The sequence below is a fragment of a genome, unplaced genomic scaffold, assembly GCF_019419815.1.
Source record: "Pyrus x bretschneideri cultivar Hongxiangsu unplaced genomic scaffold, Pyrus_bretschneideri_v1 Contig9, whole genome shotgun sequence".
In the NCBI taxonomy this organism is placed as follows: Eukaryota; Viridiplantae; Streptophyta; class Magnoliopsida; order Rosales; family Rosaceae; genus Pyrus; species Pyrus x bretschneideri.
In genome coordinates, this window is record NW_025999831.1 from 4,768,604 (window position 1) to 4,796,565 (window position 27,962).

The window sequence follows — 27,962 nt, forward strand, 5'->3', positions numbered from 1 at the left end:
AAAATATGGTCTTTTAAACGTGTTTTAAACACAAAAATACAATAGACATTCGTGTAGTTTTTGTATTTTCTCATATACTTACGTCTTGCATTTGATTATGCTATATATGTTAGTGAGTCTGCTACCATAAAGACCGCAACTGCATATCTGGGAGAAACTTTTTAATAGGGTGTTTGAACACGTCATGTGTAAGACGCATCTCTATAAAACATAGACGCTTATATTCTTTGTCTCATCTAATTCTATGACAGTTCTGTTAGTGTAACTTGAATCAATGAGTTTTGATCTAGAGGGAGCAGGACAGAAAAAAAACGAAAGATGAACAAAACTGGAGAAATGAATGGTTTCTTGCTTTCTCTCTTGCAGAAACTTTTGCAGAGGAATATTTCTTCACTATTCGAAAAAGAGCACTAACATGCTTTACATTAACTGAAGGCCCTTAACTTGGGACCACATAAAACACTACATTTCATCTTAGACACACATCTATCTAATTTCATGGATCAATCAACACATGGCACTCATGGCCTTTTAACAAAACTAGACATTTGCACTTTGCCTCATTTTGCACAAGTGAATACACCAATTTAAACAAACTTATTCTAAAACTTTTCAGCTCAAATACTTATAATTCAACACTCCCCTTTAAGTTTTGAGCTGATTTCACACCAAGCATATCTCGAAGATAGTTGAACCGATCCTTAGCCAAAGGTTTTGTGAAGATATCTGCTACCTGTTTTTCAGTGGGATAGTACACCAAATCAATGATTCCTTCTTGCAGTGCATCCTTAATAAAGTGATACCTTCTATCAATGAGCTTTGTCTTTTGATGGAACACAGAATTCTTTGTGATAGCAATAGCAGATGTGTTGTCACAGTGAAGAGGAGTAGCCACAGTTTGTAATTCTCCAAAATCTTCCAAAACAAACCTCAGCCATATTGCTTGTGTTGTGGCTTCTGATGCACTTATATATTCAGCCTCTGCAGTTGAGAGTGCAACACAGTTCTGCTTGACTGAAGCCCAGGAAAACACACTACTGCCAAATGAGAATGCATATCCTGATGTGTTTTTGCTGTCTTCCAATGAACCACCCCAGTCACTATCACATAAACCAATTAAGCAAGCTTTTCTTCCTTTCACATACTCTAAACCATAATCCAGAGTCCCCTTGATATATCTGAGTACTCTCTTTGCAGTTCCATAGTGTCTATTGGTAGGATAGTGCATATATCTGGCCAATAAACTGGCTGCATACATTATATCCGGCCTTGTAGCAATGAGATATAGAAGGCTTCCCACAATGCTCCTATACAATTCATCACTTACAGATCCACTTCCATCATCTTTAGATAGCTTCTCAGTAGCCACTAGAGGAGTTGAGACAGTCTTTGCTTCATTTAAACCAAATTTACTTAGTAAAGAGCTTGCATACTTCTTCTGATTTATGAAAATGCTGGAATCTGTTTGAATCACTCCCATCCCAAGGAAGTGGTGAAGAAGACCTAAATCTGTCATCTCATACTTCATTTTCATATCTTCTTTGAACTCTTCTAGCATTGGTTTGCAACTACTAGTGTAGACTATATCATCTACATAGATAGAGACAATCAGAATATCTTCTCCCCTTGCTTTTATATACAGAGTTGGTTCACTCAAGCTTTTCTTGAAACCACACTGTGAGAAATAGCTGTCAATCTCTCCATACCAAGCTCTCGGAGCTTGTTTTAAACCATAGAGGGCCTTATGAAGTTTGTACACCTTTTCTTCCTTGCCTTTTACTACAAAACCTTTAGGCTGTTCAACATAGACCTCTTCTTGTAGAACTCCATTCAAGAAAGCCGACTTCACATCCAACTGATACAGTTTCCAGCTCTTTTGTGCAGCCAAAGCTATTAAAGTTCTAATGGTATCCAACCTTGCAACCGGTGCATAAGTCTCATTGTAGTCCAAACCAGGCTTTTGTGCATAGCCTTTTGCAACCAGCCTTGCTTTATTCTTCAACACTGAGCCATCAAGATTCAACTTAGTTTTGTAGACCCATTTAACCCCTATAACAGGTTTTTCAGTTGGTCTGTCAACAAGCTTCCAGGTGCCATTCTTTTCAATCATAAACAGCTCATCCTCCATAGCTTTTAACCAAGACTCATCTTGTTTGGCATCCTCATACTTCTCTGGATCCATGATACACAGATTGCATTGAGCCAGTACTTCATCAGATTTCTCCACTTCAATGGTGTATTATCAAATGCTTGATTGTGTCCTTCAATTAAATTTGACATGCTTGAAGATTCACCTAAGATAGGTGACTTGGATTGAGCTTCAGAATCTTCACTATTAGGAGCTCTCCTAGACTGAGAAAATATAGGTGATGTAGGAGACAACACCATTCTGTCATTGCTCTCAGTACTTGTATCACTGTGAATAAGACTTCCAGTATTAAGAAATGTTGACCCTGAGTTCTCTTCCCAATTCCAGACAACTTCTTCATCAAATACAATGTCTCTTGACAAGAATAACTTCTTAGATAATGGATCAAATACCCTATACCCATTTTCACAAGTTGCATATCCCACAAATACTCCTTTCAAGCTTTTAGGTTCAAGTTTATGCCTCTGTTCACTTGGAACATGAACATAACACAGAGATCCAAATACTCTCAGATGGGGTATTCCTGGCTTTCTACCAGAATAGGCTTCAAAAGGTGTGATGATGTTCAAAGCCTTTATGGGGCATCGATTTAGAATATATACAGATGTATGCACAACTTCTGCCTAGAGAAAATATGGCATCCTCTTCTCATGCAACATAGATTTCGCCATTTCAATCACTGTTCTGTTCTTTCTCTCCACTACTCCATTTTGTTGTGGAGTATATGCAAGAGTAAATTGTCTTTGTATTCCTTCCTTTTCACAGAACTGATCAAATTCTAAAGACTTGAACTTCCCTCCTCTGTCACTTCTCAGAGTCTTAATCTTGAAACCACTTTGCAATTTTGCCATAGCTTTGAATTTCTTAAAACAGTTGAATGCATCTGACTTATATCTCAAGAAATAAACCCAAATCATTCTGGTAAAATCATCTATCAGCAACATGAAATACTTATTTCCAGCAATTGACTCAGTCTTCATAGGTCCACACAAATCAACATGAATCAGTGCAAGTGGAGCAGTTGCTCTAAACACTTGATTTCTAGGGAATTCTTCTCTGTGCTGTTTACCAAATTGGCAACCTTCACAGACTCCATTGTAGTCTGCAAGCTGTGGCAAACCATGTACCATTTCCTTGTCTCTCAATTGTTTGAGACCACCAAAGTGTAAATGTCCAAGTCTTCTGTGCCAAGTCTCAGTAGAGTGAGTGACACTAGCTTTCAGCACCATTTGATTCTCATAGAACAAAGTCAGTGGATAACACCTATTCACTTTCTTTTTCACTCTCATAACCAAGCATTCCAGTGATGGACCATCATACACATTGCACATTCCACCTCCAAACACCAAGAAGTATCCATGTTCATCCATTTGACCAACACTGAGTAAGTTCTCCTTTAACCCCGGAAGATACATTACTTCTTTAACATACTTTCTCCCTTTATTTGTATCAATAACCAAAGATCCCATTCCTGCAACATTCACAAGATCTCCAGTTGGCATTTGAACTTTATCAACTACATTGGTTCTAACCTCAACAAGCAAATCTACATTTCCTGTCATGTGATTGCTACAATCACTATCTATATACCACTCTCCATTCACCTTTGGTTCTGTGACAGTGTTGTTTGCATAAAACAGATTCCCTGTCATCTCCAATTGACTTGCATTATTCGCCTTTTGCACTGACCTGCCTACAGTACACTCTCTAGCCCAATGCCCAAATTTATCACAATTGAAACACTTTGGTTTCCCTTTGTATCTACACTCACCGAAGTGATATTTAGAACACACCTTGCACTGAGGCTTTGCAACCTCCTGACCCACTGACTGAGATGCATTTGCATTATGATAATTGTGCAGAGAAGATTTTTGCTGAAATTTGGGTTTTGATTCCCATTTCTTCCCTTTAGAATTCCAATTTCTCTGAAATCTAGATGAACCAGAATGACCATCACTCTTGTTCTGCTCCTTTGGATTCACAGAGAGTGAAGAGAATGCTCTCTCATTTGCATCAACCATATGCAAATCAAACCGTTATTCTTGACTCTTTAAGATTGCACCTACTTCCTGCAATTCTACAGTCTCTAGACACTTTGTATTTTCTATAACCAAACAGATAGAATCATAAGGTTTACTAAGACTAATCAGGACCTTTTGCATTAGTCTCTCATTCGACAGAGATTCACCAAATGTTCTCATCTGATTAATTAAATCATTCAACCGTGTAAGATAGCTAGACAAAGACTCATCATCTCGCATCCTAGCATATTCAAATTCTCTTCTAAGATTCTGCAATTTCACAGATCGTACCTGATCACCACCATGATACTCTCCGTACAACAAATCCCATGCCATCTTCGCTGACTCGGCATTGGCGATTCGAGGGAAGATTTGATCCGAGACTGCATTCTGAATGATTCCCAAAGCCTTTGCGTCTTACATCAACACAGCTGACATTTCTTCATCTCCATCATCCTCCGACGATCCCTCAGACTTCTTCTTCTTTGAATCGGACGTTTTAACTCCCTTCTCCACCAGATTCCACAACCCATGTGATTTGAAGATTGTCACCATCTTGATTCTCCAGAACTCGTAGTTCTCACCGGAGAAGATTGGAGTCCTCACTTCCGAGCCTCCAGATCCATACATGATTTTGATCTGAATCGACAACCTTCACAGAGTTTCAAGAGAGCTTCGATTGAGCTCGATAACTTCACAGATTTATGCCCAGATTGTTAAATCCAACTAGGCTCTGATACCATGTTAGTGTAACTTGAATCAATGAGTTTTGATCTAGAGGGAGCAGGACAGAAAAAAACGAAAGATGAACAAAACTGGAGAAATGAATGGTTTCTTGCTTTCTCTCTTGCAGAAACTTTTGCAGAGGAATATTTCTTCACTATTCGAAAAAAAGCACTAACATGCTTTACATTAACTGAAGGCCCTTAACTTAGGACCACATAAAACACTACATTTCATCTTAGACACACATCTATCTAATTTCATGGATCAATCAACACATGGCACTCATGGCCTTTTTACAAAACTAGACATTTACACTTTGCCTCATTTTGCACAAGTGAATACACCAATTTAAACAAACTTATTCTAAAACTTTTCAGCTCAAATACTTATAATTCAACAAGTTCAATGTAACAGTTGTCCTAGTAGCCACTACAACTGCCGTACATAAGATTTTCTCCATGTGTAAACAAAGGATGATTGACAAGCTAGACTGATGAATTTACAATGTGTTGCCTTTTTCAGTTAGAAGAGGTAACTGTGAAAAAAAATCTTCTTCTCAGGAGATCGGAAGGTAACATGTATAAGGTGAATCCATTGACTTGATGATAGAGTAGATGAATGCAACTGAGAAGTCAAATTCTCAGAAGGGAAGGAAAGGTGCAAGAGGAAGAACCGCAGTATTTGATAGAGTATATAATAATACATTTGAATTCTTTCAGTGACAGCTTGTAAAGCACACAAGGTTCTCTATGAATGATCATTCAGGAAGATGGAACGGGATTGAACCTAGCCACTGGAACACAAACCAAAGGATGAGCCCTCGGAAGTGTTAATCCAGCTGCCTCTTCCATGTCAACAGTTCCTTCAACTTTCCACTCAAAGCACTGAACCATAGCGGCAAGTGTTGTCTGCACAACCTGCATTGCAAGCGAGGTTCCGGGACATCCTCTTCGTCCACTCCCAAATGGCAACAGATGAAAATGCTGCCCCCTCACATCTAACTGGCTCTTCCCACTTCCCTCTTCCGTCACAAACCTCTCCGGCTCAAACTCCAATGGCTTCTCCCAGTGGTTAGGGTCTCTGTTGATAGCCCACACATTCACAAATAATCTTGTTTTCGCGGGAATGTCATAGCCGCCTGATGGTGCAAAATTCAGAGGACTCTCTCACGATTAATGGACCGGTTGGGTGAAGCCTTAGGGTTTCTTTCACTATGGCTTGTAGGTAGGGAAGGTTGGCAATGTCTGATTCTTGTACTAGCCTGTTTGTTCCAATTATGGTGTCAATTTCTTGTCTTGCTTTCTGCATCACATCTGGATGGTTGATTAGTTCTGCTAGTGCCCATTCTGTCGTGATTGCAGATGTGTCGGTTCCAGCAGAAAATATATCCTGATATGTAACAAATATATATCAACAATCGCTTCATTAATTTACATATGCACATAGCATTTAGAAACTTATTGTGATTTTGGCTTATAACATCCAACCATATGGAAAAGAATATGTTCACGTGAGTCTCTACCATACGACAATGTAAAGTATATACATTGCCTTTTAAGTGGTTCGATCCACTCATTAAATTCCATCCCTTAGATTCGTGAACGTACATTCAACCGTTAAAATCAGCAAATGTATACTAAATATGGATGGATGTAAAAAAAATTCGATTGCATGATCTCATGTTTAAATCATTATAGTTGTCATTTAACAAATACGTATTAGTTATTAATGAAATCCTTCACAACTAGAGGCATTATAGTGATCAGTGAATGAGCAATAAATTACTAATAGGCAATGTAAGATTTGAGTCAAATTAATTCAGAACTATTTACCAGGATGAATGCCTTTATGTTTTCTCTTGTCAATCTGAACTCCGAGGTTTCATCTTCAGCTATGTCGAGTAAAATGTCAAGTAGATCCTTAACTGCATCACCGCCACCTTCGCCAACTTCCTTCTTCTTCCTTTCCTCTTGGTGCTCCTTGATAATCCTCTCCATCATAAAGTCAAACCTGTCACGCACTTCCTTAAGCCTGTTTCCCAAACCCTTGCAAATCCAAATTCTTACAAAACCATATGAAGTCCGACAAATTAAACTTTCCCGTCAACTCAGCAATAGCTTTCACCTGCTTCCTGATCTCATCAGCCTCTTTTTCGTTCGAAGAGCAACTCTGCCCCATAATCATTCTCGATATGACGTTATTTGTCACCGTCATAAGCTCTGCGCCAACATCAACTGGCTCGGCTGCCTTGGCCTTGTTCAGAAGCAGTTGCACAAAATTCGTCAACTCTTCACGGCGGACTGGAAGGAGCTGATCCAGTGTCCTTCCACCAAGAAGCTCGGACATGCATAGTTTCTTCATGAACTTCCAATAAGGTCCATAAGGAGCAAATGAAAAATCAGCTGATCCGTACGTAAGGTAATCAACAGCAGAAATATAGGGCCTGTTGGAGAAAGAACCCTCATGAGTTTTGAGGAACTCTTTCGCCATCTCTGGCGTGGAAGCAACTACGCAAGGGACGGAACCAAGAAAGAGGTGAATCAGAGACCCATATCGGTTAGATAGCTTGTGAAGAGCTTGGTGAGGTATTGGAGCAAGGAGGTGGAGGTGTCCGAGGATTGGCAAGGCCATCGGACTTGGTGGAAGGCGAGGCTTGGTCCGAAATTTGGTGAGCATGGTTCGGACCAAAACTGTGGAGACTAGCCACACGAGGAAAAGTATGATGTATCCTTGGAAATCTACTTCCATGGTTGATTGATCTTTGTATTATTCTCAACAAAAATGTTGTTCTGATGGTTTCTTATTTAAGGAGCTCAAACCCTAATTCATTTTCCTAGGAATTTTAGAGTCCTCAGACAAGGAATTCAATATCCCATCATTTGAAAGTTTGTCCATTCTGTTGAGACATGCTACAAAATAATATCTATTTGTTTTACATTTTTTTTTTTTTAGCTGAGTATTTGTTTATATTTGAAGTGGTTGGTTTCTTGTTACACCTTAAAGCGACTCCTATTTCTTATGCACACAGAGATTGCTGAATACCGATTCCTTTTTACATTCACTCATTGTTCCACAGGTACTTCTTGGTTACATGTGTTGGGTCATATAATGGTACAGTTTCGATTTTGTGGTGATAGTTAGGATTCAGCATTGTGGTCTAATTAATTGTTTTGGGGTGCATGAGCTTGGATACGTGTTATACTAAATTTTGTAGCTGTGTATTTTTAGTTATTTGTGCGGATTTTATCAACTTTGGTATAGTGCTTTTGGGTTGTTTTAGAATTCCAATTGAGATTCATGTCTTAATACACGTCTTTATTGTATCCTTAATCATTAAATTTATTTAATGAATATCTTTGTATAAAAAAAACAGCACTCAAATCATTAGAAAGCCTGATGTAGTGTTTTTAGGGTGGAGGGTAGAGACTGGGTCAGCATGCAGCCGTCTTTGGTGCAAAACTTGAGTTTAAAAAACCACAAGTGTGTATTACTCTATGTATAAATGACCGGCATCTTATTCTCAACGCTATGTTCTTTGTCCTAACTTGTTTGTTTCACATTTTCAATTGGTTAGAGCCGGCAACATCCTTACAATATCTTCCAAGTTTTGAATGCAAGCATTTGGTCATTCTTGCGAGTTGCTATCTGCAGCTGATTAGGTCAAAGAACTGCACTAGTTGATTTGGTCATTCTTGCTATAGCTAGTTGCCATCTGCAGCTTAGAGATAATCATCACTAGGACTACGACACAAAAACATGTGATAGCTACTCGAAGTCTCTAACAACAACCATGATTGCTCCGTAGCTATTGGCAATTTTTCTTGTAGTGGTGCAAGACAACATAGAAATTTGCATTTTACATATTAAGTTTTTGTTAATTTTTCATCTCATTTCTCACTCCTTTTCTAATTTTATGTTGCATGGGCATCATAGTTCCATATTCGAATTTCAAAATAGGAAAATAATAATAATAATTCCCTTTTTTTAATGTAAATGATATCATACACTAATGTAAACTTAAGAAAAAAAAAAAAAAAAAAAAAAAAAAAAAAAGAGAAAGAGAGTTTGAACTCAAAACATAATTGGTTAAAAGAGCGGTTGCAAAACGAGGAATTCAAAAAGAAATATTCTATTCATACTAAAGAGGAGCATTTTAATATACACCCAGCCAAAGTGCAACTTATTTTAATCCAATACAAAGAAAATCAAATACTCTATGAGAATTGAGCTAAAATCAACTTTTGTATAATTTATAATTGTCCCTAACACTCATTAGTGATCTTGTGAAAGGGAAAAGAAAAATTACGCGTGGGCGGGTGTGATTGGCGTCAAAATTACATATTTAGTAAATAAAGGCTAACGGTTTTCTAATAAGTAGTAGGGAAATTTTATTTGAACTCGTATAATCACTTTCTACATTTAATTTAAATTGTTTTTTTACTCTATTACATAATTATCATCAAGTACGAAATAAAATTAACAATAAAACTAAAACTTATCAATAACTCACACTCTATAATTAAACCGTACCATCACCCCTTGTTTCATCCAAATAATCCATGTAATAGTTTCATCCAGCCTTCTAGTTCATGGTTCTTTCGATTGATTAAGTCATTGCAAATACAATACTAAGGATGAGACAGGATTCATTCAGGCCATGAAACTGGCAATCACTGAAACATCATATGCTTCTGGTATGGATAGAGGGGTATCTTTCCCCTGTTAATTGGATAAGATTGTGTTAACCTCATGCAAGTAAGTGCTGATCAACTGTACAGGGCATTCAAGATCTGCACTAGATTTCAAGGTCTGAAGCTGTGAAAAATGATTATTGATTAAACCCTGCGGAAAGATATGAACACACATTAAATGTGACATCCCACATCGCCCAGGGGTGATCCTTAAATGTATATTCTCATCTCTACCTAGCACGAGGCCTTTTGGGAGCTCACTGGCTTCGGGTTCCGTAGGAACTCCGAAGTTAAGCGAAAAGAGGGCTAGAGCACTCCCAAGATGGGTGACCCTCTGGGAAGTTGCTCGTGAGTTCCCAAAAACAAAACCGTGAGGGAATGGTAAGCCCAAAGCGGACAATATCGTGCTACAGTAGTGGAGCGGGCCCGGGAAGTCGTCCCTCCCGGGCTGGGATGTGACATTTGGTATCAGAGCCTAACCCTGGTCGTGGTGTGCCGACGAGGACGTCGGGCCCCTAAGGGGGGTGGATTGTGACATCCCACATCGCCCAGGGGTGATCCTTAAATGTATATTCTCATCTCTACCTAGCACGAGGCCTTTTGGGAGCTCACTAGCTTCGGGTTCCGTAGGAACTCCGAAGTTAAGCGAGAAGAAGGCTAGAGCACTCCCAGGATGGGTGACCCTCTGGGAAGTTGCTCGTGAGTTCCCAAAAACAAAACCGTGAGGGAATGGTAAGCCCAAAGCGGACAATATCGTGCTACGGTAGTGGAGCGGGCCCGGGAAGTCGTCCCTCCCGGGCTGGGATGTGACATTAAATCAAATAGCACTCTTCCAAACATTACTAAAATCAAGTAAATCTATTGTATCCCATTCAAATACAAAATAACTTGAATTAGCCTTATGTCATATCCATGGAGAAAAGCGCCATACTTCAGTAGGTGGTTTGATTTCAACTTTGATAAGCTCTCTCCCAAAAAACCCAATGCATGGTTCTTATAGTTTCATAATTTAGTTTAGTGAAACAAAAGTTGAAATATTATGGATTGGTAACCCTATCATAATACGATTGCAAGGACGATCACATTGGCGTAAATTATGAATTTGTGCACATTTTCGTAGTCTAAACTTGAAATGGACTTCTGTTTGCAAATTTTGGATTTGTATTTTCTAAATGGGTGTAGAGATAAATTTATAAATTGAATTAGGTTTGTGAGGGTAGTTTAGGTAGCAAATTTGATTTTAAAGAGATATTGATAGTTTAATTAAAGGAAGACTTTGGATGCGATCCTTAACTACCAATGTGTTCTTTGACCAAATCATTTGTGGTTTTCAGTTTTTTATCGAAGTCCCTGACATTAATCTAATTATGTATTTCTATGTAGGTTATTATATTTTTAAATTAAAAATGAAATTTGTAGTTATTTATATCAATGAGATTTTAAATAAAACCCATAATTTATGGAATTAAAAATATTAAAGATAAATTGACACACCCCGACCAAAATCAAGGCATGCTGGCTATCACGTGAGGGTGACGTAGCCATGTGCGCAGTGCAGAAATGATAATGATATAAAGAAATGTCAATAACTAAGAACCAAGCTAACTAATTTACACTAAGCAAATAAAAGTGCAATCCCGATATTTAAGTGTGATACATCATAATCAGAGCATAGGTAGCCTAAGTGCAGTCCAGCAGGACAAGTACTAATTATACAATACCAGAGGTGATCCTACATTAGTGCTAAACTGTCAGAACCGCCGTCAATTCCTCGTAAACCACCAACAAGCACTCCTACCTAAAACCAGGAGGGGCGCAAAACAGAAAGTGTGAGTGGGCAAAAACAATGCTTTTCAAAACCATTTCACTTGTCAAAGGTAATAACCCCTCGCTGTAAAATCTGTATAATTTCCCAGAAAATAGAATACATACTGTATATCAAAACCATGCTCGGAATAGTAAAATCCACATATATGCCATGTCAAATATCTTAGCATAAAATATGTAAGCTAGGACATATAAATTAATGCAAATGATATGTCAGCTGGAGTCTTTTAATACAACCTGTACGGTTGAATCTATAACTCATCCATCTAGCCAATAGCTCAACAAGTATGACCTGTACACGAGTCACCTAATATGACCTATACGACTCAACCAATAGCTCAACAAGTATGCCTGCACACGAGTCAAAACCACCTAAAGTGGTTTGTACGACAGGACTGGGTGTAAATAAATACGCTCAAGTGCTACGATCACATGAAAATTGTGCTAATCATTGCAGGTCACCTACGAGTTGAAACCACCTATAGTGGTCTGTACGACAAAACTGTGCACCTAACTTGGATCCAAGGTGAGCGTATAGTGCTGGAGGTGAACATCATGTGAAGAACTGTGCCCTGACCAGGGGCAGGAGCACTAACACCGGGTGGTAGGTTTATGAGCTATAATACATCTCAACATAATCATGCAACTCGCATCCAGAATCTATAAACTCACCTGGCACTTACCTGAGCGTCTGCAACGTCAAACATAAATATGTGCAACTACTAAATGCATATTCTAAGTATAAAATATTTGGCATGGCATTTTAAACACACAAGTCCATTTAAGCACATTTTCTGGAAAATACCAAGCATATTCTAAGTGTGTGTGTGTATATATATATATACACTAAAAACCAAAAGCACACTCACTGATATATGGCAGGGTCGTAACCCCTGAGCCTCGCCTGACTGCGCTTGTACTCTGGAAACGTCTCACCTATATGTGAAACAACTATTTTAACATTATTTTAAGCACACAACCAAAACTAGATAATAACTTCTCATGCGTTGCTCAATTGGGGTATTTGAATATACCATCGTGGCTTACTCAACCCCACGAACATCCCCATATTTTTAGAATAATTTTCTGATGTCCCACACTTCTTCACGCGTCAGCCAAGGTACGGCCACACGCGCGGCCACGCACAGGCACGTGCCTGGCACGGTGGACGGAATCCCTAATAGCGTTAGGGAATATTCCGTTAAATAACAGCATATACCGTTAATTTTACCTGATGCCATTAGCATATTCACTCAAAATTGACGGAATATTCTCCTCCTTCTTCCTTGGTTCGCTAAAGTCTGACGCCGGCCATCGCTGCTATCGTCGGATTCTGGAAAAATTTCAAACCTTAATATCTCATCCATTTCTCAACCAAATTTCATGAAATTTGTACCAAAATGAAGCTTAGGATGAAAGGAACACATCCTTACCCTTTTAGGTCCTAAAACCAACGGAATTTGGCCAAAAAAATCTCGATAGTTCGGCCACTCCTGCAACTCGACGAACTCGAGTGTCCCGACGTCCAAAACCTTCCAAAATTATTTTATGAACTTTGCGAAGAAGTATTAAGACTCCCTAGGATCCTAAAACTCAACGAAACATCTGTGATCACAACAGAGTAACAGTGCAGCTTGTCAGAGCTCCCTGGTTCTCGAGTTTCCAAAGTTCTCACGTCCAACCAAAGTTATAGTTCGACTCTTGAGCTTGCAAGGAGCACAAAGATAAGATCCACAACCTCGATCTATGAGTAATGAAATGGTTTGAGAGAGTGACCGTACGGGTTGTACGGAAAATGGAAGAAAATTCGAGAGGAAGAGAGAGAGAAAAAGAAACCAATGGGTGTTTGTGTGTGGTCTAGGTTTAGCCAACCAAACCAAATAAAACAAAAATCTGGCATGTTTGTCTGCTAGACTCTTTTGTCAATCCTGGGCTGCTTTCAGGTCAGACTTAATTACCTGAATATTTTGAGTAGTCTCATCTACAATCTCAAGGCCCACCAATACTCTTTCACCAACCTCTGACCAGCACAATGGCGTACGATAAGACTTACCATAAAGTGCCTCAAAAGGTGACATACCAATGCTCGAATGGTAGCTGTTATTGTAGGCGAATTCCATCAAATCTAAACGTTTATGCCAAGTATCACCAAACTGCAATACCGAAGATCGCAACATATCCTCAAGCGTCTGAATAGTCCTATCAGATTGCCCATCCGTCTGAGGGTGATATGTTGTACTATAGAGTAACTTCGAACCAAGAGCCTCTTGAAATGCCACCCAAAACTTAGAAGTGAACTTAGGATCCTGATCCGAAATGATACTAACCGGAACCCCATGGTATTTAACAATTTTCGATATAAACAATTCAGCTAATCGGCTTAAAGAATATTTCTCCCTTATTAGAATATAATGCGCTGATTTAGTAAGCCGATCCGTAATCACCCAAATACCATCGTAACCATTTCGTGTACGAGGAAGTTTATACACGAATTCCATGGTGATACCTTCTCATTTCCACAGTGGTATGGGAAGTGGCTGCATCAATCCAAATGGCTTTTTCCTTTCAGCTTTTCTCTTTTCATGCCAGGCCAGTAATAAAATGGTTGAATGGTATGATACATTTTAATATCCCCAGGATGCATGGCATATGCCAATATACGCGCTTCATCAAGAATTTCTTTCTTTAATTTAGCATTATTCGGCACGTACATTCGTTTCTCTTGCATAAGCATACCATCAGACTCCCGAACTCTAAGATCTTTCTTTTTCCCTCGTGATATAGCCTGAATTAACTCCTGAGTTTCTTCATCATTCATCTGAGCCTCGAGCACACGATCAATTAAAATTGGTCTGACCTGGAAACTAGCAAGCAAAGCTTCCTCCCGATCTTCCACCCCTAACTTCACTCCAGTGGATCTCAAATCAGCAAGAAAAGGGATACGACAAGCGTATAAAGCATTAATTCAGTCTTGTGACGTCCTACTAATTGCATCTGCCACCACATTTGCATGACCAGGGTGATACTCAATCGTGCAGTCATAATCACTAAGCAACTCAATCCATCTTCGTTGTCGAAGATTAAGATCCCTTTGAGTGAAAAGATACTGAAGACTTTTATGATCCGTAAAAATCTTACATTTTTCACCATAAAGATAATGTCTCCAAATCTTCAAGGCAAAGATAATGGCTTTGCTAATTCAAGATCATGAGTAGGATAATTCATCTCATGAGGCTTCAATTGTCGCGAAGCATAAGCAATCACCCTACCATACTGCATCAACACACAACCCCAGACCATTCAAGGAAGCATCACTGTAGATGTCAAAATTGCCACTATCATCTGGGAGCGTCAAAACAAGTGCATGAGTGAGACAATACTTCAACTGCTGGAAACTCTGCTCACAATTATCGTCCCACTCAAAGCTAACATATTTTCTTGTCAACCTCGTTAGTGGTAATGCAATAACAGAAAAATCTTTAACAAATCGTCTATAATAACCTGCTAAACCAAGGAAACTCCGTACCTCCGTGACGGTTCGTGGCTGTTCCCAATTCTCAACGACTGCTACCTTTTGAGAGTCCACTTGAATACGTTGGGCGGATATAACATGTCCCAAAAATGCCACTTGATCTAACCAAAATTGGCATTTGCTAAATTTAGCATACAATGGTGTTGCCTCAATTTCTTCAACATCAAAGTGAGATGCCGAACATGCTCTACTTTAGACTTAGAGTACACTAGAATATCCTCAATAAAGACAATGACAAATCTATCTAGATATGGCTGGAATACTCGATTCATCAAGTCCATAAAAGCTGCAGGTACATTAGTTAACCCGAATGGCATCACAAGAAACTCATAATGACCATATCGAGTCCTAAAAGCTGTTTTAGGAGCAACCTCACTTTTAATCTTCAATTGATAGTAACCAGACCTCAAATCAATCTTAGAAAACACACAAATGCCCTAAAGCTGATCAAATAAATCATCTATACACAGCAACAGATAACGATTTTTAATCGTTACCCGATTCAACTGCCGATAGTCAATACATAGCCTCAAAGTCCCATTTTTCTTTCAGTACAAAAAAAACTGGACCTCCCCAAGGTGAGGTACTAGGCTGAATAAAACCCTTATCAACTAATTCCTGTAATTGTATTTTCAATTCTCTCAATTCGGCAGGAGCCATTCGATAAGGAGTTAAAAATATAGGATCAGTACCTGGAAGTAAATCAATAGTGAACTTCACGTCTTGGTCTAGCGGTAGTCTAGGTAAATCATCAAGGAATACGTCAGGAAAATGCATGACTACTCACACATCCTCCACACTACTAGAAGTATTATCATTCAACACCACATGAGCCAAATATCCCTGATAACCTTTCTTTAATAATCTTTTAGCCCTTACAACAGAAATAATGCCATGTCTCACTCCATTACGCTCACCCACAAATGTAACCTTAGGTAACCCAGGATGATGAAACGTGACCGTCTTCCCGTAGCAATCTATATTGGCATGATTATAATGTAACTAATTTGTGCCCGAAATAACATCAAAATCAACAATATCCAACGGAATAAGGTTAACGAGCATAACAACATCATCCACCAACACATCACATCTTGTATACACACAGCTAACATAACATGTCTCCCCTCTAGGCATTGAAAACTCTAAATCATACCCAAGAGGTGTAGGATGAGGTTGTGTCGTCTAAGCAAACTGTATGAGAAATAACAGAATGCGTAGCACCACAATCAATTAATACACTAGCAAAATGACCAAGAATATTCAACATACCCATAATCAAATCAGGATTATTCTAAGCATCATGTAGTGTAATGTGGTGAATACGTCCCTGAGCCTGCTGTCGTCCTCCTTGACCGCTACTAGCCTGATTACCACGTACCTTGCACACTACACCACTGACCTGGCTAATTAGGTTGCCTTGATGGTCCAACACTATTAGAAGCAACCTCCACGTGCTGGGACTATCCTTCAGGATACCATTGAGACCCACCAGTTGAATAGGAGGATACGACATATAACCTCCAAGATACTGAGGGTAACTATTCTAATAATATGGATCATGTGGATATTGATACTGCCCTGCAGAATAAGGAGCTACATTGCCTTGATAATGATAAGTACCCTCTGCAACCCGTCTGGGTATAACTACTAGGTCATGGGACCTACTGAATCGGCACTGGTGGTGGTAAGGAACATGGCTAGGGCTTCTACTGATTCTGCGGGCAATGAATAGCTCGATGTCCCATCTGCCCACAAGTATAGCATCCACTACTGCCTCGCCTACACTTTCCAAAGTGCTGATTATTACACCTACGGTACAAGGAAGCATATGTGCTACCAGAATCTCTCTGTCTCTGAAAACGAGGACCTCCAGAAAATCTACCACCTCTTCTCTGCCCAGTGGAACTTAAACCCCCGCTAGAAGAACTGGAACTGGCACCACTTTTCTTAAAACTTTAAGTCTTACGAGGTCCCTGAAACGATTGACCCTTATCTTTATCATTTTTCTTTTGGTTACCATCTTTTTCTTCTTCCTCCTTGCTATCATTGGGCATGTTCTCTGAATCTTCAATTCGAAGCAGAATCTCATAAAACTCCTGGTAAGTAGCACAGTGAGTCGTGGTCGCCATAGAACGCCACATCTTTCGAGCACCCAACCTAAAACAACGAAGCATCTCCACCGGATTAGCAGTAATCTTCGGGTGATAGCGAGAAAAATCAGTAAACCTTCTGTAGTATTCATTAGCTGTCATCTTTCCCTATTTCAGGTGCGTAAATTCTTGGTTCTTACGATCTATATGCTCTGCATGAATGAATCTCTTCTGAAATAACCATTTAAAAACTTCACAATCAGCAGCTTCATCTGGTGATAACAGATAAAACTCCTGTCTCCATCAAGATGCAGGCTCCTAACCTAAAAACTAGGTAGTCGTCTCAACCTATTTATCCTCAAGGAGATTTCCCTATCTCTGCATCAAAGGGAAAGTCTTCTCAAGATGATTGAGCCTCCGCTCAGCTCCGTCATGTCCTTCATTACCCATAAACTTCTCCAATTTCAGATTATACATAGTCTCTAGATGAGTCATCTGGGGAAGGCGAAGCGAAAACTGAATAGCATTAGCTATAACTTCTCCTAACTGAGCAATATCGGGGAAACTAGACTCAGCCAATGAACTTGGCTCTTTACGAGGTTGCATAGTTTTGACAAAAGACACCAAAATAATTAGAATATTCACAAGATATGCATGACTGCCAACCCTAGGCTCTGATACCAAACTGACACACCCCGACCAAAATCAAGGCATGCTGGCCGTCACGTGAGGGTGACGTAGCCATCTACATAGTGCGGAAATAATAATGATATAAAGAAATGTGAATAACTAAGAACCAAGCTAACTAATTTACACTAAGCAAATAAAAGTGCAATCTCGATATTTAAGTGTGATACACCATAATCAGAGCATAGGTAGCCTAAGTGTAGTCTAGCAGGACAACTACTGATTATACAATACAAAAGGTGGTCCTACATTAGTGATAATCTATCAGAACTGTCGTCAATTCCTTGTAAGCCACCAACAAGTACTCCTACCTAAAACCTGGAGGGGCGCAAAACAGAAAGTGTGAGTAGGCAAAAACAAAGCTTTTCAAAACCATTTCACTTCTCAAAGGTAATAACCCCTCGCTGTAAAACCTATATAATTTCCCAAAAAATAGAATACATATGTATATCAAAACCATGCTCGGAATAGAAAAATCCACATATATGCCATGTCCAATATCTCAACATAAAATATGTAAGCCAGGAGATATAAATCAATGCAAATGATATGTCAGCTGGAGTCACTTAATATAACATGTACGACTGAATCTATAGCTCATCCATCTAGCCAGAGTCACATAATATGACCTGTATGGCTCAACCAATAGCTGAACAAGTATGCCTGCACACAAGTCAGAACCACCTAAAGTGGTCTGTACGACAGGACTAGGTGTAAATAAATACGCTCAAGTGCTACGATCACGTGAAGACTGTGCGAATGATCGCGGGTCACCTACGAGTTGAAACTACCTATAGTGGTCTGTACAACAAGATTGTGCATCTAATTTGGATCCAAGGTGAGCGTATGGTGCGGAAGGTGAACATCGCGTGAAGGACTATGCCTTGACCACGGGCGGGAGCACTAACAATGGGGTGCAGGTTTATGAGCTATAATATATCTCAACATAATCATGCAACTCACATCCACAATCTATAAACTCACCTGGCACTTACCTGAGCGTCCGCAGCATCAAATATAAATATGTGCAACTACTAAATGCATATTCTAAGTATAAAATATTTGGCATGGCATTTTAAAACACAAGTCCATTTGAACACATTTTCTGAGAATTACCAACATACACACACACACACACACACACACACATATATATATATATATATACATATACTGAAAACCAAAAGCCCACTCACATATATGTGGCAGGGTCATAACCCCTGAGCCTCGCCTGACTGCGCTCGTCCTCTGGAAATGTCTCACCTATATGTGAAACAACTATTTTAACATTATTTTAAGCACATAACCAAAACTCGATAATAACTTCTCATACATTGCTCAATTGGGGTATTTGAATATACCATCGTGGCTTATTCAACCCCACGAACATCCCTATATTTTTAGAATAATTTTTCAATGTCCCACGTGCCTGGCACGTTGGACGAAATCCTTAACAACGTTAGGGAATATTTCGTTAAATAACAGCATATACTGTTAATTTTACCTGATGCCGTTAGCATATTTCGTCAAAATTGATGGAATATTCTCCTCCTTCTTCCTTGGTTTGCCGGAGTCCGACGCCGGCCACCGCTGCTATCGCCGGATTCTGGGAAAATTTCAAACCTTAATATCTCATCCATTTCTAAATCAAATTTTATGAATCTTGTACCAAATGAAGCTTAGGACGAAAGGAACACATCCTTACCACTTTTAGGTCTTAAAACCAACAGAATTTGGCTGGAAAATCTCGATAGTCCGGCTACCCCTGCAACTCGACGAACTCGACTGTCCTGACGTCCAAAACCTTCCAAAATTCTTCTATAAGCTTCGTGAAGAAGTATTAAGACTCCCTAGGACCCTAAAACTCAACGAAACATCCGTGATCACGATGGAGTAACAGTGCACCTCGTCGGAGCTCCTTGGTTCTCAAGTTTCCGAAGTTCTCACGTCCAACCAAAGCTATAGTTCGACTCCTGAGCTTGCAAGGAGCACGAAGATAAGATCCACAACCTCAATCTATGAGTGATGAAGTGGTTTGAGAGAGTGACTGTACGGGTTGTACGGAAAATGGAAGAAAATCCGAGAGGGAGAGAGAGAGAGATCAACGGGTGTGTGTGTATGGTCCAGGTTTGGCCAACCAAACAAAATAAAACAAAAATCTTAAGTTCTAATTGGGTCCAACTATTTAGGAAGGAAAAGAATTGGTCCCAAACCCTAAGCTCATTCACACAACACACTCAACGTTCAAGGGCATAAAAGTTATTTCCACGCTATCGAGGACAAAATATATTATAATTCGGGACGGGTTGTCACATAAATTATACTCTCCAATAGATTATGTATTTATATTCATGGGTACGTTCATCAAAACTAACCAAAAAATTATTGTACCGAAACATGGGTACATTTATCAAAAACAAAAACCAAAACAAAAAGGATATTAGGCTTCATAACATTATTAAATTTATTCTATTAACCTTAACATGGATACATTCTCAAATTAACGAAATAGAATTTACCCATATAAGTTTAAAAAATGGATTAGAAAAAAGATTGAATGAATTTTATATAAAAAAAATGGGTACTTTTTATATTTGAAAAAGGGTATATTTGACATATAACAAATTGGTATACTTAATTAGAAAAAATTGAAAAATTTATATGAATAGGTACATATAAGATTAAAAATTTGAAAATTTCTTGTAAAAAATAATGGGTACAAATTTATTCTAATTTTATTTTTTATATTTTGGAAATGTTTTGAATTAAATATTAATTAGGAGTTTAATAAGGGTGTGAGTATTAAAAACCTAAATCAACTAATTTTTATTTTAAAAAAAATATGTAACTGACATGTAGTTCATTAATAAATTAATGCTAAGGACTTTGATCAAAATCTAAAAATTGATAAGGTCTTACTCAATGAATGATAGAAGAAAACTAGGGATCAAATAAAATTTCACTATTTTCCCTTTATAAGCGAAGTTGAACACAACACTAAAAGAAGATTGATGAACTCAAAAGTTAATTTCCTTTCGAAAATTCATTGCGAGGAATAACTATATTATTTTCCAAAATTAGCAGGGTGTATTGACCACCTAATTCAACTCTATATGGGAAATTATTATGTAAAATATATGTCCTTCAGTGGATGTGGATTATGCTAGTATTGTATGCCGACAGAAAGGGCAATCAACACCATGTTATGATACAGACCCAACACTATAATTCTTGTCATCCTTCATAGAAATCACAATCACATTCTTTAGGATTTTTCCTGCAATGGTGTTATCTTGCAAATTCTGTTTTCTTCACTTTTTCCTACTATAGGGGAATGAAAGTGAGTGAGAAAATAATTGAAGACAACCCTCCATTCTTAGGTTTTCTAGTCCAAGAACAAGTATTAGTCCAAAATCCATTGCAATGTGTTTTTTTTTTTTTTTTTTTTTTTTTTGGAACAAACGAGATAGGCTTAGTCTCACAGTGGGCTAGTAAGAATATAGTTCAAATTCGCCTTTGGTATTAAGTGGCAATGTGTTTCTTTCCTAGTGATATTCCTCTTCACTTATAAGTGAGAGGTCTTAGGTTCAATTTTCGCCAAATGCGAATTTGAACCATATTATTGTTAGTTCATTGTGAGGCTAAGCCCACAGTGATATTCCTCTTCACTTATAAGTGAGAGGTCTTAGGTTCAATTCTTGCCAAATGTGAATTTGAACCATATTATTGTTAGTTCATTGTGAGACTAAGCCCACCCCCTTCCCGTAGATAATATCGTTTGTTAAAAAAAATAAAAAATTAAAAACTCATATTTCTTTTGTATCTCTACACTCTTGAACATTGAATATTAATCGTTATGTCGGGAATGCAACCACACCCATTTGATCACCCGTGCATCATTTTTATTCAATCATCCAACTAGGGTTTTGGCATTGGGGCTTTCACTGTGCAGTGCACCAATTGCATAAAATGGAGACTCATTCCATCGAAGGAGAAGAAGTACGAGGAGATTCGCATTCTGGGAGAACCCTTTTACTGCGAATTGGCACACAAATGACAGAAATATGTTTTTGTGATTTTGTTTAGCTCAGCTTGAATATCTTCACAATCATAGCTAGTTCTTTAGCTGATAGTTAATTGATTTTGATTTTTCTAGTTTGTGTTTCAACATCCTGGGTATCTGGACGAGGGTGTTTTAGCCATGATAAGATGTAAAAGAAGAGGTCGCGTGAGGGGAGGGTTTGATTACTAGATTGGGTGACTTGTAAATTTTGGTCTTAGTTTCAGTTACATCTAGTTTTTAACGGTAATTATACAATAGCATAGAAAAGGCACAATTCGTATTTAAGTTTTGAGTTGTAGAGATACAGAACAGGCCAGGATTTCAATCAAATTTCCTTTCTTTTACCTAGCTTACTGGATTTGGGTTTTATTGTGAATATGATCTCCTACTTTAATTGTCATTAGTTTTCTGATCCTTCAATGTTTTATGTGTCACATGCAGAAGTTGACCAATAAATCATTTGAAGGGAGAAGTTGTTATGCTTCCAACTGATAGCACGATTGGCGTCCATGTTTCGGCAAATCTAAATCCTGTTTCATTTGAATATTGGTACGGCGTGGGATTTGATAATGTGACTATTATATATAAGATTGTTCGTGTTTTTGGATATAAGATTGTTCTTTGGATGGATAACCGAGTACAAGTATTTGGTTTCTCATCTTCATGTGTTGGGAACAAGCTCATGAAAGGAGAGAGAATCAGTTCCTCCTTGTAAACTCATAAGAAGTATCTGCATATGGAGACATGCATTGGTTAACTATTTACTCAAGAAGAGTTTGAGAAAATATTATCTTCCATATAAGCATATTGACTTTCAACTTCAAGAAAGAGAAGTTTTGTGGAACATTCCCATATCGAGTGCTTGTCCCACAACACTTCTTATTCTTGAAGTCGAAATTCAATAAGCTTACATGGAAGATAAAAATTTTCTCGAACTCTTCTAGACCAAATAGCTAACCAATACATGTCTCAATATACAAATACATTCATATCGGTTACTTTACGAGAAGGAACTAATTCAATCTCCTTCCAAGAGCTTGTTCCCAACTCATGAAGATGAGAAACCAAATACTCGTATTCGGGTTATCCATCAAAATTAACAATCTTATATCCAAAAACATGAACAATCATGTACATATCGGTCATCACATTATCAAATCCCATGCCGTAGCAATATTCAAATGAAACAGAATTTTGATTTTTTGAAACATGCACACTAAGCGTGCTACCAATTGATAACATAACAACTATTCCCCTCAAAGGATCCATTGACCAACTAGTGCATGTGACACATAAAACATACAAACATAAGGAAATCAATGACAATTAATGTAGAAGATCATATTCACAATAATACCGAATCCAGTTAACTAGGTAAAAGAGAAAAATCAAAAAGGGAATTTTATTGAATTTCATGTTCTGTATCTCTGCAACTAACTCAAAACTTAAATGTGAAATGTCTTTTCTACGCTAGTATACCGTTAAGAACAAGATATAATAAAACAAAGACCAAAATTTATCAATCCACCCTACCTAGTAATCAAACCCTCCCCTCACGTGAACTCTTCTTTACGTTGTATCATGGCTAAAATCCCTTCATCCAGATACTCAGGATGTTGAAGCACATACCACAAAAATCAAAACTAGCATACCTAATTACTATCAACTAAAGAACTAGCTAGATTGTGTAGGAAACTGAAGAATGAAGGTTTTTTCCTCCATTATTTTCTAACTCACTGTAGTCCCCTATAGTATAAAATCCATGGGGAAAAAAAGTGAATTGGAATTTTAGAAAATGAGAGAATTTGCAAGATGACACTATTGCAGGAGCAAGGAGAATAACAAGAAAATCATGGAGGACAAGAAATACTAAAGAATGCAGCTATGGCGTCTATGACGGATGACAAGAATTGGGTCCGTATTTATAACATGGTGTTGAGTGCCATTTGTGTTGGCATACGATACTAGCATTGTCCATATCCACTGAATGGCATATTTTACCTAACAATTTCCATATAGAGTTGAATTAGGTGGTGAATACGCCATACTCAATTTGGAAAATTATTTCGTTATTTCTAACAATGAGTTTCGAAAGGAGATATATTAACTTATGGATTCGTCAATAATCTTTTAATTTAAATCGTATTCAACTTTACTTATAAAGGGAAAAGAAGAGTACTAATTATTCAAAAAAAATCATTGATCGTTTTAGTCAATTACGGTCAATAACGACTAACGGTTTTTGACAGTACAAAACTTGCGTTACTCTATGCGTGTACAAACCTTTCTTGAAAAAATTCATACGCCTAAAGGCGTTTTCCATAAAAGAAAATCATTTCTATGGAAATTACATAATATTACTAATTACAATATATACTATTGTCGACATCTCGTAGTGGCAGACCTTGGTGAGATTACTAGAACTTGTGATGTTTTACCTTTTTTTTTTTTTTTGTTGAGCATTTAGCCTGTTATTAACCGAAGAAAATAAAAAGAGAGGTCATAGATGGTAATTATATTTTTCTTTCCTAGAAAACAAAATTATCGTTATAGAAATAACATAACTATTTTTCTGTCAATAATTCATGCAATGTGTGTACTTATCACTTATATCCCATCCAAATCTAGCTTTGTATGGGAAAACGTTAGGTAAATTTGTCGGTGAATAGGATGTGGACAATGCTAATTAAGATGGTATATGCCCACACATTCACACAAGGGTACCTTTCCAAACGTTATAAATTGGGGAAAGGGTCCGGATCCCTTCCATCTAATTCTCCTCATCAAAAAATCTGAACCGTTAAAGTTATTATAACTTTTAAAGTAAGCCCATGTTTTTAGCCATTGGATCAAATTTCAAGGGCCTAGATGAGAGGATTAGGATGAAAGGGATCTGGAGACCTAGCTAATACTACAATATTGTTGCAAACTTCATAAAAACCCTAGCTATCCTGTAGTAGGTCGTCTTTTCTAGAGTGCCAATGGTATCGTCCTCAATATAATTACCACCTTTTCAATTTCATACTGCAAGAGAATAAAAAGTGCATTATAAGATGGAAGAAATATCCCCATTACTTTTAGATTTGTAACTAGAAGGAGAGTAAAGAAATACTCGTTGGTTTAAAATCTACTAAGAGTTTATCGGATCCATGACTTACCAAAACAAAGTATGATGTCTCTCTCAGAAAGTACACTCTCTTTCTCTTCTCTCCATCTGGTATTTTTGGTGCTTTCTAGTTTTCTTAATCCTAATGTTTATTGCTTTGTGCTTGAGGGGTGTAAACTTTTGGTTACTTAATCGCTACGTACTCAATTCTAGTGTGCTTAATTAGATGGTCTTTTTTTTTATCATATATATATATATATATAGCATATAAATCCTCAAGAACGATATATCAAAGCTCAGAGATCATCAATCGGAACGACGGAGTGCGTTCCAAAAATTCGAAAGCTCATCACCTCCCTTCAACCCTAAGATGACTTGTATGAGAGCACAAAAATACTGCTGATCAAGATGAGCATGTAAACAAGGTTTCATATATCACCATCCATGCACAAGTTCTTTTTCATTTCTTTATTTATTATTTTTCTCTAATATTCTTGTGTTGTTTGATAAATAAATCAGAACAACATATTTACTATTTGACAATTTTAATGATTTTATACCAGGTGACCTTCCAATGTTCCGAATCGTCTAATCATAAGGGAAATGAAAGGATGCAATCATGCAAACAAAAGAAATGAAGCAAGAGACCAGAATTTTGAATCAAGCATAACTCATGCTTTCTGTATTACTACATGTAGCTTAACATTACCTTTTACTTGGTTCTAATCAACAAGTAATTCTGTATATTAGTTGAATATATATACTGTCAAGTTTTGTATTTCCCAGCTGCTTTGCCTTTCAATGATATTATTCTGATAGAAGTAAATAAAAAGAACAAAAAGCAACACTATTATACAGAGTACACAATTAATCTATGTAATCTCTTTTTTTTTTTTAAATGAAGATACCATATATTTCATTCATGAAACGGGCAAATACAAAATTTAATACAAGAACATGACCCCTATAGAACAAAAATCTGAAATCATAACATTATAATCCCAGATATTTCAAGAGACTTAATGATACAAAGGATCCGTAAAAGTCAGTACTACAAGATCATATATATGTACACACGCGCGCGCGCGCACACACATATATATATAAGCTCTCAAAACTATGTAATCTTTTCGTTAAGGAAATTAAACTGGTGACTGACGGTGGAAGAACCTTTGCTCCATGATTAATCTTTTCGAGTGCTGACGTGAATATATTAGGTTATTTTGCAAATCATATCGGAATTTGTTAAGTTTAAAAAGGAATAAAAGAATGGAGGTAGGAGATGTCAACTAGCATGGTTAGCAACAACTTCAACATAGTCTTCTTTTACATTATTTGAGTAACGGTTGATAACGACCAACGGTTTTTTCAAAGTACAATTCTTGCATCACTCCATGGGTGTACGATTTTTAAAAAATTTAATACATGTATCTTAAATGCTTTTTCCATAAATGAAAATCATTCTTAATTATGGATTACATAATCATTTTTTCTAGGGTTAGAAATGAAAATTTCCTCTATTTTATGTATCTACCAACTAGAAGTGTGATTTTTTTTTTATGCACCCAATTAGCATGTAATTTAATTAATGCTAATAAGGAAATTGTTAGGTAAATTTGGGGCCAGAAGGATGTGGAAGCAATGCCAGAACGGTATGCCAAGTGGTAGCATATTTGGTTTTAATGAATTTTGTTGAATATATAAGAAGCCAAGTCGAATGAGAAGATAATAGGAAGAACCATAAAATGGTACTGCAAACAGCTAGCAGGTTAGGAGTACCGACGATTACTCGTATACCTGAGTCCATGAAGCTGGATAGAATGGGCTCGATAAGAGCGTCTAATTAGTTTAACAATCATGACTTAGTTTTTTATCATTTAGCTAATTTTTTCGTTTTTACATGTTTTTCTTTTTATATAACAACATATTTAGATTAAAGAGTAGTTTCAAACCTGTCATTTACAAAATTCCTTTTTGCAGGTGGTATATGAAGTTTTTCTTTGAGAATTTTAATGAAAAACTCCTGATACTGTTCATTTTAACAAAAAATTACATTTTTACACTAAAAAGTGTATTATTCACTTTACCCTTTATTTTGTCCTTATCGTTAAAACTCAAAGTTTTCAAATCTTTTTCATTAGTTTTTTTTTTTTTTTCTGCACTTTCATAGGTGGTATGAAGTTAACTTTAGTCCATCGGATTGGGGTTATGGGACAAAACACGTGACATATTTTTATATATTTGGGCTTGGTTTTAGTCTTTATCATGGAACTGAATATTCAATACTTGTCATTTTCTGAATCAATATTTCTTGTTCGGTACAAGGACAACACGATTAGATAATTATAATAAATCTGTCTAATTTATGGGTATGAATTCGAACTCCAGCTTATGGTCTTATTTTCTCGTAAAAGTAATCTGGGAACTTAATATTTAAAATCGATGGTTTATTCTGAAATAAATTGAGAGATGTGATTCAAGTATTTTAATTGCGGAAGAAAAACTTATTAACATAAAATTCATATTCAAAGCCTATAAAATTGTCACGAGACTGAGTCTTATTTTCTTATAAAATTCACTCTCTTACTACTACTACTACTACTACTATTCGTTCTTCCTTTGGTCTGGATCTTATCGTTTCTTAATGGTGAATCTCCATACCACAATACTTTCCATCTGAATTCTTGCTGTTTGGTTTCTGCAATCACATGAATTGCAATTTGCAAACGGCAAACTTACACTCTCCTCGCATTATTCCATTGCTAACACGCTATTTGGATCGAACAATCTCAGCTCCAATGTTTCCCTTTTTCCACTCGGCTATATTAAAGATGTAAGACGGCGTCCAATTTAATCGACCCTGTCAATTTCTTGTATTTCCATACAATCCAACAATATTGTGAATGTTTCACTTACCAGCAATTAGAGACAATTGGCATAACAAGTCCAAGGGAATTAGCAATCAGAAGCGTCCGATAAGACTGCTTCCAACAAGCAACAAGTCATCTGCATCACACACTCATATGAACATCAGATTCCAGAAGCATTAGAGAATTAAACAGCAATA

The 27,962-nt window shown here is 37.4% G+C and overlaps 1 protein-coding gene across 1 annotated transcript; it reads right to left on the reverse strand.

Moving 5' to 3' along the window:
- Window positions 1-5,601: 5,601 nt before the first annotated feature.
- On the reverse strand, window positions 5,602-8,286 carry LOC125473481 (cytochrome P450 93A3-like). The gene is given in 4 exon segments (XM_048576348.1): window positions 5,602-6,035; window positions 6,037-6,285; window positions 6,729-6,929; window positions 6,931-8,286. Coding segments are annotated over 4 exon segments (1,542 nt in total). The 5' UTR covers window positions 7,645-8,286; the 3' UTR covers window positions 5,602-5,657.
- Window positions 8,287-27,962: the final 19,676 nt, after the last annotated feature.